Consider the following 11,862-nt stretch of genomic DNA (forward strand, 5'->3'; position numbering starts at 1 on the left):
CCTCTCTGCAGCTTCCAGCATTGCTTCCTGCATTTTCTTTAGATTTGGTTTGCTAGATATTAAAATTTTAAAGCTATATATACACACATTTATGTATATATAAAAGTGTTTTTCTTTCTCTTGTAACTATGGTGGTGGATAGTTTTGCTGGGTATATTAGTCTCACTTTACCTTCATGATCTTTTAGGACTTGAAACGCATTGCTCCAGGTTCTTCTGGCTTTCCAAGTTTCCAATGAGAAAAAAGCTATTATTCCGATAGGTTTTCTTTTATATGTGACTTGTGCTTTTTCTTTTGAAGTTTTCAATACTCTTTCTTTGTTCCGTATACTTACTTAGTGTTTTAACTATTATAGGCCAGCCATGGGGGTTTTCTTTTCTGGTCTTGTCTATTTGTCTTCTTGTATCTGTGTGGGTATGTTGTTTCTAAGTTTAGGAAAGTTTTTCTCTATGGTCTTGTTGAACATTTGGTCTATGATGTTGACTTGGGATTCTTCTTAATCTATTCCTATGATTTGAAGTTTCGGTCTTCTCATGGTCTCCCACATTTTCTGAATGGTTCTTCCTGTGTTTGTTTGTATGTGTGTGTGTGTGTGTGTGTGTGTGTGTGTGTGTGTTAGGCAGGGGGTGGTGAGGGTTTTAATCTCCTCTTCTATGAATAATAGACAATCATCTACCACTAAGCTGTATTCCATTCCCATCCCTCCAAAAATTTTAAGGCATACTTTTTACACATGACTGCTAGCCCAACATATCACTTATACTTCATTTTAATTTTCCAAAGTTCTTGAGCAATGTATACATGTATACTTTTGAAGATTTGTATAAAAATATTGAGTATATAATTTTCTGTTTTTTCCTACTTAAAATAACAGTATCAACATTTTCTTGCATTGTTTCACTGTCTTATTTATTTAATGATTAAGGCATAATATTAAATACAGAAATCATATAATGAACTTACCTATGTTCATTTTGCTATTTAAGAGATTTGAAATAATATGTTATGAGTCGTAATAATACTCTAATAGTATGAAAGAAACACTGAAAACATTTAGCAGCATGGAGTGGGTGGAAGATGCCTATAACCCCAGCATTTAGTCGGTATAGGTAGAGGGATCACCAAAGAACGGGATCATTCTGGAAAGTTCCATCACATCTCTTCTGAGGAAATTCCCACCCCAACCTCTAGAAGTAACCAATATTCTTCTTTTTCTTAAATTTATATTTATTTATTTACATCCCAAACGTTTGCCCCTTCTGGGTCTCCCCATCACAGAGACCTTCCGCCCATACCCCCAACCCCCCACCCCCGCTCCTCTGCGAGGGTGGGCCAATGTTGAGTTGTTGGGTTCTGCCAAAATACTTGTTCTCATCACAGCTTTACTTATGATATAGAAGAGTTGGGAACAGCCTAGGAGTCTGAAAGAAGAAAGGAGTAATGGGGATACTCACTCGTGTTATGGTATGCAGCAATAAAGGGTGCGAACTGATAGCTTTCGGGAGAACACAGGTGAATCTCAAGTCAAGCACAGGGAGAGAGGTTTTACACAGGAGCCCTCACGCACTCCCCCCTTGTAGAAGGATTCCAGACAGGTGGAGATAACTGACTGGCAAACAAAAAACCTGTACTTTTCTGGATGTTGGGGTGGGACTTTGCTTAGAGAGACACAGGACCTTTCTAGGATGTTGTAACTAGGGTGGGGGCTGTGTGTGTTTTCTGGAACATGAATAATGGCATTCTTAGGCTTTGCATGCAGTATTGTATGAAAAACTTTGCTGAAAGAAGAAAGCTAAAGAGAGGAGACCTTGCTAACGCTACCACATAGAAGGCATTTACCCTTACTTTAGCTGTAACAAAAATTAATATATTTCAATTGATGGGGGGATTGGTAAATAGGTAGATAATTGGGAAAACATTGAGATAGTATTTTAAAAAATGTAGGATTTCCTGTGTGATTCAAACTTCTCATAATCAGACAATGGAAAGTATCTTTTGATCTTGGGCATGTTTGGTACAGTTTTGAGTTTTGATTCTGGGGGCAATGATCTTTCACAAAACAAATCATCTGCTGTCCCATGCTGTCCCACGCTGTCCCACGCTGTCCCACGCTGTCCCACACTGTCCCATGCTGTCGTTTTGTAAGCTATGGTGTTTAAGACCCGACAGCACTACCTGTCGACAGTGGTCTGAAGTACAATGTAGTGAACTTATTGTTGATATGAGTGGCAGGCTGCCTGTCTTCTGGTGGCTGACTATATAGTCTCCGAGTGGAAGAATAGCTTTTAATGTTGGCCTTAATAGTTCAGACTCCCTTGGGGCATCCCACAGTGATACTTTTCCCAAAGGCAAAGGTGAGAGTAGGGACCAAGTGTCACAGGCAATCATAATTTGGGTTTTGATATTTCAAAAAGAGCTGTAGTTATGTGGCCCACTGACAGCTTTGATTGTGATCAATCATTTGTGTGTCAGATATCTGTGTGTCAGATACAGCATGGCTGGTATCCTCCCAGGAGCTAGAAATATGGGGATAGATGAATCTATCAGAAATCTACAACTTCCTGCCCTCTTGAAGTTCACATTCTGGCCATGATAAACATTGGATTTACAGGGATCAGTCTGGTAGCTGTAAGGGCAGAAGTATGAGGTAGCTTTTCTTTTTTTTTTTCTTTTTTTCTTTCTTTCTTTTTTTTTGTTTTTTTGTTTTTTTGTTTTTTTTTTGTTTTTTGTTTTTTGTTTTTGTTTTGTTTTTTGAGACAGGGTTTCTTTGTATAGCCCTGGCTGTCCTGGAACTCACTTTGTAGACCAGGCTGGCCTCGAACTCATAAATCCGCCTGCCTCTGCCTCTCGAGTGCTGGGATTAAAGGCGTGCGCCACCAAGCCTGGCTTGAGGTAACTTTTCCTATCAACCATCTTGATAGTCATCATCAGCACAACCATAACAAAAGACTGGCTAACCCAAGAAACCAAAGCACACTTTAAACTTCTAGCAACACTTCTGTGTGGCAGAGGGTCCTCCAGAAGTGAAGCTCCCAAGACCCATGGAAAACTGATCTCATTCTTGGGTTCTGTAAAAACTGAACAGGACAGCCATGTAGAAATGCAGGTGGATCCCAGGGTGTAGTCTAATGGTCACAACTCAAACAGAAACTCAGCAAGACTCGTGTGTTCAGATTCTTGGTCTTTCTGTGTAGCATTCCTTCTGAGCCTCCAGTGAAACACCGCTTGAAGGGAGAATGGGAAAGGTAACTCTGAGTTTTATGGCCTGCTTTGAAGAAAGGCTCCAGCTTCTATGACTAACCTTGGGTAACCAGAATCCTGATCTCTATCTCTTGCTTTGGGGAAAAAGCAGAAGCGAATAGGCAGAAAGGTGGGACAAAGTCAAAGGAACTCTTTCTGAGGGCTGAAAATACACAGCACACCCTGGTGCCGCACAGTGGAGTCAACTCTGATGTAAGAGAACAAAGCGAGTGTAGGCCAGAGCTTGAGATAGCCCGGTGGCCTTAGTCAGGCAAACAATGAGACAAGAAACAGATTCAGATGCCAGGAGGCGATGCCAGTCAGTCAGGTTGGTTCCTTATTCTTCTTGACTTCTGATTTATACCTACGGAGTCTTTGAATAGTTACAGATAGCTGAGCAAGGGTTGCTGAACCACTTACAATCATCATAAGGCGTTCTAGACGTGGGTTTGTCCTGTGCCTATACAATTGCCCCAGCAAACAACAGGAAGCAGGGGTGTGGGAGCTGTCATAAAACAAAGCATTTGTACAAGTCACCCCACAGCAAGAACATTTGTCCCACCCCACACTAAGTTCATGACAGGTTCCCGGCAAGAGAATGTGACAGAACAACAAATATGTGTTTTTATATTCACAAATAAGCCCTGCAAACTCTGCAACGCACATGGGGACAAGCAGAAGCAGTTTCCTCAGCCATTTTGCATTATGAGTTCTTTGGTTTTGATACATTGATCTTCTCTAAGCTTCTACTAGTAATGAGACATGAGTGGGGTCTGTGGCGATTCTTCCTAGAATGGCCAGCACAAACAGCAGGTGTGAAACCAATGCTCGTTGAATACTAATTGAATCTGTTTCCATGTCTTCCTAAAGCATAATATAGCCATGCCCAGGGATGAGGGAAGATGTGTTCAAATGATGCAGATGAAAAACCTGGTGATGGTGCAAAGTGTGTGCAGAATCAGTAAACACAGGTCACTGCTTAGACAAGTGCAGACCTGCTTTCCCTCAGAATCTGTGTTTCCCGGCCTCCCTCTCTCTCTCTCTCTCTCTCTCTCTCTCTCTCTCTCTCTCTCTCTCTCTCTCTCTCTAGATTTTTCGAGACAGGGTTTCTCTGTGTAGCCCTGGCTGTCCTGGAACTCACTTTGTAGACCAGGCTGGCCTCGAACTCAGAAATCCGCCTGTCTCTGCCTCCAGAGTGCTGGGATTAAAGGCGTGCGCCACCACGCCCGGTTTCCTGGCCTCTCTTAAGGTCGAGGAGAACTAAAGAGAGTTGGACAGGGCTGGGATGTTAGAACTCAGGAGAATTACTGTCCATCCCTGACCAGCTCTGAAGAGTTCGAGAGCACTGGGTGTATTTGTTTGTTTGGTGCGGCTCTGGCGCTCTGAACCCGGGACCTTGCGTGTAGTAGGCTCTACCACTGAGCCACAGCCTGCTCTAAAAAAAGGTTAGGCCAGCTACTTTAGCGCCCATTTTCTCTAAGGCGCTTTATTTGGGAAGAGAATCTCTCGAGGTCACACATCCAGCGTTAATTTCTGTCATAAAGTTCTTCATACATTTAAGTTTTGGCCCCAGTGGATTCGAAGGTGATGTCACATCTTTCTCGGTGGATATGACTTGCTAAGTACAGAACGGATGGTAAAATATGTCAGTCTGTCTGACTGTTTATGTAAGCACACATTCACAAACCAGTAAAACACCCCTCCCCTCTGGTGCTCTGATTTGTTTCATGTTACAACAGCTCCAGTCATCTCTGAATATCCTCCCGCCAGCCAAGCCAGCGAGCAACCTGACAGAAGATCCTCTATTTGCCCCTCGCTTTCAGGTCAGCTGTGCATTTTTAAAAGGACTATCTTGCTATAAACTCAGGCTAGAAAGTGTCTATAAAGAATCCATGGGCTTGGAGTTGGGAGCAGGCCTTGATCCGTACCATGGGCCTAAAGAGAAAGCTACTAGGCATTTACCTAGACCCAAATCCCGTTGAAACAAACAACTTTTATGCTTTGTTTAAGTTGGTGAGTGTGGTGGTGGCTTTTAGGGTAATAGGCTTGCTCACAAAAGAAATATTAATACTTTTCCTTCTGGTATGTCTTTACATAAAATGTTCCTCTTCGGCGAGATTAACTGATACCATCTGTGGGTATTTGTTCCCCACTCTTGGCTTGCAGTCTTGCATTTAAATCTGCATGCTTCTTTTTCTAAGCTGCTTTTCAAATTGCGGGAACACAAGAGCTAGCTAGCCCTGGCCCGGTGGCCAAACACTGCCTTTGAGTCCCAACTCTTTTTTTAACCTCTTGCTTCCAACTCGCATCTAAAGGCAAAACAATCCTGGAGACACGGCCCTCCCCTTGCCTGTGATAGGCTGCTTGGAATAGCAACAGCCTGTGTCACCGAAAAGGGCAAAGCCTTCGGAAATAGAAACAAAGTTGGTTACAAATCACACTGGCTTTGCCCGAAGGTCGCCCCCCCCTCCAACCCCTCCCACTCTTCTTTAGCATGCTGCCCATGGGGACAGTGACCACTGCTGTCAGCGCGGTAGGTCGGGGTGGTCCGGTGGCGAACGAGAAGCTGTAAGTCCTACGGTGACCATGGTACCTGTTGAAAACACAGAGGGCCCCAATCTGCTGAACCAGAAGGGCAGAGAGGCGGAGACCGAAGGCAGCTGTGGAGCCAGCGGCGGCCGGCATCCTGCCTGCGCGGGAGGTAAAGTGAGACGGCCGGGCTGGCTCGGGTGACCGCTAGAGGGGACAGTCGTCCCCGCGAGCCCCTTCGGACTGTGCGTGTGCGTGGGAGTGCGTGTGCGCGCGCAGCCCGGGAGCGTGCCGGGTGCGTGGAAACGTGAATGCTGGGTTCGGTGCTACGCCGAGTGACCCAGAGCCCTACATGCGGGGACCGAAGTCTCCTTGGGACTTTATGTGTTGAAACAGGAGCTACTGCAACGATGGGCTACATCAATTTGCTTTACGTAACGCAATGTACACATTCTTCTCTCTTGGAAAGGTAGATTAGAGCCTCAGTTGTGAGCACGCACTTTTTTTTTTTGTTTGTTTGTTTATTGTCGCAAACGAACGGTGTGGAACAAGTGGACGTTATGAGTTATTCCGTGCCCCTAAACTGCTCCCCTGCTTGTCCCTGCTTTCTTGGAAACTTGCCTTTCAAAATGAGATCGTTGAATACTTTTTTTTTTCCTTCCCAAAGAGAACTTTAGTAGTTTTTACTGTGTTATCTGTGCTTCACCGAGACACTCGTCTTTGCTTCCACATTTACAATCCTCACTTTGTTTTTGTTTGTTTGTCTGCTTGTTTGTTTGTTTCTTGGTGTCTCTTTCTAGTCATCTATTTTGCAAGGGATTATATACTAATTGTGTTATGACAAACCGAATACAAATGACCCTCTTGTTCCTATGGTTAATACTTTCTCATCAGCCCCACATGCCTCAACCATACATTCCATTCCCAAGTGGAATGTTACAAATAGTCGCCAATGCTCAGCGACACAGAAGTCACTCACTGCCTTCCACCTGGGAATGGGTCTAACCAAGGATGCTTATGATTTGGGCACGGAGTCCACTAAGCCTCATGCGGAGGTGAAGTGATCCCACCCCAGAATGCCTTGTTCCAGGCTCAGGGCTTTAGCTTGATCTTTCCTTCCCTCATCTCCTCCAGGATGGGCACCTGGGGACATCTTTGACCTCTCTCTTTTCCCAAAGCTTTACGGGCTGACTTTAAATTCTGTTACGAGCAGGCAAGGGGAGTCAGCTTGAAGTTGGAAAGGCCTCACCTTTACATGCCTGAGAAAACGAGCTGCAGAGGACAGCAGAGCATTGAGGTGGTGCTGGCAGCACACAAGGGGTTAATTAAATGGTGTCTTTGTGTCACAGTGTCCCAGAGACCGAGAAAAGTAACTGCTCAGCATGGCTTTTGCAACAACCATAAAGAGTTGACTAATTTTTACCACCTACCCTGTAATATCAGTATATAGGAGGAGGAGGCAGAAGGATTTAGGCCAACCAGGGTGACATAGTGAGCCCATCTATACACACACACACACACACACACACACACAAGCACATTCACACGCACACCTTTAAGGTAGCTTTGAAAGCACAGTGTACCTTCATATCTTATATTATACACACAATTATCCTCATGGAAGGTAATGTGTAAACATGCTCGTCTATCTTGAAATATTTATGTAGAAGCCAATGTAAAAGGGCTACTGCTTATCACTCTAAAAAGTGAATACCTCAAATAATTTATCAAATTTAATCCCAAATGAGTCTTCATTATGGAGAAGAAAAAACCCTGAAGTTTTCACTGGCTTCTCACATGACTACAGCTTTGGGTTATGTTTATATAGTTTATATTTAGATGAATGCGAACATTTTAGATGTCCTTAAATTGTGTTAAGTATCTCTTGACACCTCTAAGCAATCCTGTGCATATATGTACATGTGTATTATATAGCCTTGCTATATAGTTTTAAGAAGTCATTTATGTCTCCTTCTCTAATATTGGGTTTATGTTTTAGTTCATTTAAATCAAGATGTTGATGCTTATTGAAACAATATTTGCCAAGCACTTTTTTAGCCTCTTTGTATTCCAAACTTATATAATTTACTTTAATCAGGAAATTCAGAGTATTTAAAATGTGCTTGGTGATTAGCAGCATATTTCTGTATTTAGAGCTTTTCTATATTTCTAGGTAGAAAAAAAAAATCAAGAGAAAAGGGAAATAAGTTATATATCCCAAGCTGTAGAGATTGATTAAACCATGTGAGATACTGGAAAAGCGAACAGCAAAAAGATTGACAAAACTTTCAGCTTGTCCCATCTGTACTCCAAACTCTCGCACATGGGGAAAGTGGTTTTTGGCAAGTCTTCCTTGGTCAACTCCTTAACTAGGAAGGGTGCCGCGTCCCAGTGAATGGAAGACAGTGAGCATCATTGTTTTTCCAGGAACCTATGACTCAAAGTGAATATGTTGATAGTAAAGTTTACAGAGTCTGTGGACACATTCTAATTGACCTTCTGAAGGTGGGTTATGTTTGCCTCCAAATCCTGAAACTTAGAGCTGACGCTCCACCCAAAGCTAGTCCATCTTTCACAGGGTGAGGGGGACTTGGAGTCGGAGGGTGGGTAGCTGCCAGAGGCTGGCGTGGAACTAACTTTGGAGGTTCCCGGGTTAGGCGCTCTGAGGCCTGCTCCTTCATCCTCATCTCCCACGAGTTCCTCATTCTGACATCCAAACTCCTGCCCAGAGAGAGTTCTGGAAGTCTCCTCTGCCTCGTCTCCACTGATTTTTCTCTCTCTTCCCTGCCTAAAAAGGTCAAAAGCCAAGAGCTGTATCTGTTGAATGAGTCAGAACTTCCCTTCTGGAAGTTCTGCTGCTTATCCCCCTCTGAAGACTTCAAAGCCTGGGATTTCAAAATACTTCCAATAATCAGAATATCCTCAGGAGTTGTTCTTAGAGACTGTAAACCTGTGAGAGCTGAGAGAATGCGCACAGGGAAATAAGACTCCTGAGTGTCCCCTCAGGCTTAGCCTAATGTGGAACCTCGGAATGCAGCCATTCTGGCTTTCTTGGCCTGCCCACAGGGGACTCTTCATTTATGGGGAACAAACCCATTCCCAGGAAAGGGAAAATCAGGTCAACCAGCCTGGCCAGATGATAGAGACTTGATTTCAAAAAGACTGTTAACAATAGGTCTATTATCTTGGGCAAAAATACTGAATGCCCACGAGCGCACACACTTACCCGTAAATAAATGTAATCATGTTTTAAAACAACAAAAATTACCGACCCTTAAAAACGCATATTAAACAAGGGGATGGCTGACGGCAAGGAACTAACAGGCTAGGCGTAGAGCGCTAGAGACTTCTGGATGATAATAAGACGGATTTTAAAGGGCAAGCATCTCCCTTTGGGTCTAGTCCGCACCTCTTTGATACTGGACATTTAGCCGCGCTTGGAAGTCACGCCTGAGTTTCTAACTTGGGACTTTGCTTAGATACAAGGCCTGAGAAAGTGGCTCCTAGGGAGGGGACCCTGCATTTGCTCCACCACAAAGGCACTCCTAAGAAGAGCAGAGCTCTAATCCCTCTTTAAGAACCACTGTCACCCAGAGAAGCAGCAGACGGGTTGTCTCTTTGCCATAGATCCTGGACCAACTTCAGCAACAGAAGCAGCCACAGGAGCAGGAACATCAAGCTCTCAGGCTGTGGCAGGGCCTTGGCAGACATGGCTCTACCTAGGGCTAGAACAGCCAGCCAAGCCCTAGGGCCCAGCTGTGCACCTGAGACTTTGCTGACATACACCTGCATGCTGGAACTGGCTTTTATGACCAGGGTCCCTTCTCATAGGCCGGTGCTCCATTAAGTATTTCCAACATTGCCTCCTCTCTGCCAGACTTGCCACAGTAGCTGAAGCAGCAAATTCCAGGGACGTGCTGATTGGTAACTGACAGGACTCTTGAGCTGAGCTTGGGACAATACTCCTTAGGAATTTTCCAGTAGACACTTCTTTTTAAAAATTTTTTATTAGGTATTTTCTTTATTTACATTTCAAATTTTATCCTCTTTCCCGGTTTTCCCTCCAAAAACCCCTATCCACTCCCCCTTCCTCCTGCTCCCCAACCCCCCCTCTCCTGGTTCCTGGCCCTGGAATTCTCCTATACTGGGTCATAGAGCCTTTACAGGACCAAGGACCTCTCCTCCCATTGATGTCCGACTAGGCCATCCTCTGCTACATATGCAGCTGGAGCCATGAGTCCCACCATGTGTGCTCGTTGGTTGGTGGTTTAGTCCCTGAGAGCTCTGGGGATACTGTTTAGTTCACATTATTGCTCCTTCTATGGGGCTGCAAACCCCTTCAGCTCCTTGGGTCCCTTCTCTAGCTCCATCATTGGGGACCCTGTGCTCAGTCCAATGGTAGGCTGCAAGTATCCACCTCTGTATTTGTAAGGCACTTGTGGAGCCTCTCAGGAGACAGCGATATCAGACTTCTGTCAGCAAGCACTTGTTGGTGTGGACGCTTTGATCCTTCTTAGAAGGGAGGGGGGTTGCAAAATACCCATGGAAGGAGTTACAGAGACAAAGTGTGGAGCAGAGACTGAAGGAATGACCATCCTGAGACTGCCCCACCTGGGAATCCACCCCATATACAGGCACCAAACCCAGTGGACACTTCTTAGTGGCCATTCTCTTTCCCTGGCAAGTGCAGGTAGAGCCCAGGGTATCATAGGATAGCCTGAGTAAATCCTGTGGTACACATAACTGCAGAGGAGTCAGCTGGTCTTGAAACACAGATTTAGAGTTGTGAGGTTTTACTTTAAAATATCCTGGGAAAGAGGAGTTCACAGGGAGCGTTTGCTCAGTCAGAGAAACCCAAGTGCTACTTAGCTTCATTGTCCTTAAAACCTTCTGAGAGTCCCACAGCTCTCCGTCACTAAGCCGTTTAGCGGGGAGTTGTGTGAAAGATCCGAGGGTGCGCAGTGGGAACACCCTATGTCAATTTCCCACCGAATTGTCTTTCCCAGAAGGGCAAGTCACCAAATAGCTTAAGGAGCATCAAGTTTTGGGGGTGAGGAAGGGGGAGTTGTACAGCTTCTTCACTCTTTCCCCAAGGACTCTGCAGAATTCCAAATGAGGACAATTTCTCATTTTGTTAGTCCTTCAAGAAAATATCCAATTTCGGTTTAGGGCCCAGACACTGAATGCTCTCAAAATACTTCTCAGCTGAAACAGAATCAGATGAGCCACACCATAAATCACAAATTTCTATGTCCATTTCTTTGGGTTTGCAGTGTCTCTGCCCTTGTTTTCCCTTCTACATTCGAGCACATTTGTCTATTTTTGTTGAATATCTCCGTGATATACTTATTATTTATATACCTTGTTCAAAAGTAGTAAATATGGAAACAACTTATCATTCTAATGCCAGCAGGCTCCATTACACTTGAACAATGACTTATTTTATAAAAGTCTATTCAAGTGTCAGGAGGAGAGCCCAGTCCTTTATTGGACTGCTAGGAGCTTTTCTTTAATAAACAAGTGCGATTTTACTTCACACTTCAGCTGCGACCCCCTTGGAAGCACGTGTTTCTTGAGAGGCTTCTGCGGCATCCATTAACATTGCCCCGGCCCGCAGGCAGTATCCACATCACTTCATACACAACGCCTCCACATTTGTATGGACCTTGGAATTGGGAACTATGAGGCAAGCTGCTTTGGAAGCCTGCTTGAAATCGCATCTTAGCTTCAGCTGTGTAAGACTTTTAAGAACTGGGGGCTGGGGGAGTTGTAATTCGGATTAACTTGCACAGAGAAAGAACATTCCCCACGTTAATAAAATATTTGATTTCCAGTGGGACTAGGCTGTAGAAACCCACAAGGCAAGAACCATAGAAAGAATGTTTTTCAGGATGCAATTCCATTTTCTAGTGTTGTGGGTTTTAAAACAAGGGAATTCACAAGTTTATGAAAATGCATGCTAGGCATAAGGTACCATTTTATTTCCTGATATGATATAAGAAGCTGTTTCCAGGTTTTAGTTTTGTTTTTTGTTTTTATTTTTCTATTTTTTTTTATTTTTGTTTTTTTGTTTTTTGTTTTTTGTTTTTTTTT

The 11,862-nt window shown here is 44.0% G+C and overlaps 1 protein-coding gene across 1 annotated transcript in view; it reads left to right on the forward strand.

Moving 5' to 3' along the window:
* Positions 1 to 5,659: 5,659 nt before the first annotated feature.
* The window catches only part of Slc2a12 (solute carrier family 2 member 12), a 54,789-nt gene continuing 48,586 nt past the window's right edge, over positions 5,660 to 11,862 (forward strand). Inside the window, exon 1 of the mRNA XM_021221573.2 lies at positions 5,660 to 5,941. Within this exon, the coding sequence (XP_021077232.1) occupies positions 5,827 to 5,941 (115 nt within the window). The 5' untranslated portion in view covers positions 5,660 to 5,826. The remainder of the gene's footprint in view (positions 5,942 to 11,862) is intronic.

Source organism: Mus pahari, chromosome 21 (genome assembly GCF_900095145.1).
Source record: "Mus pahari chromosome 21, PAHARI_EIJ_v1.1, whole genome shotgun sequence".
Classification (NCBI taxonomy): domain Eukaryota; kingdom Metazoa; phylum Chordata; class Mammalia; order Rodentia; family Muridae; genus Mus; species Mus pahari.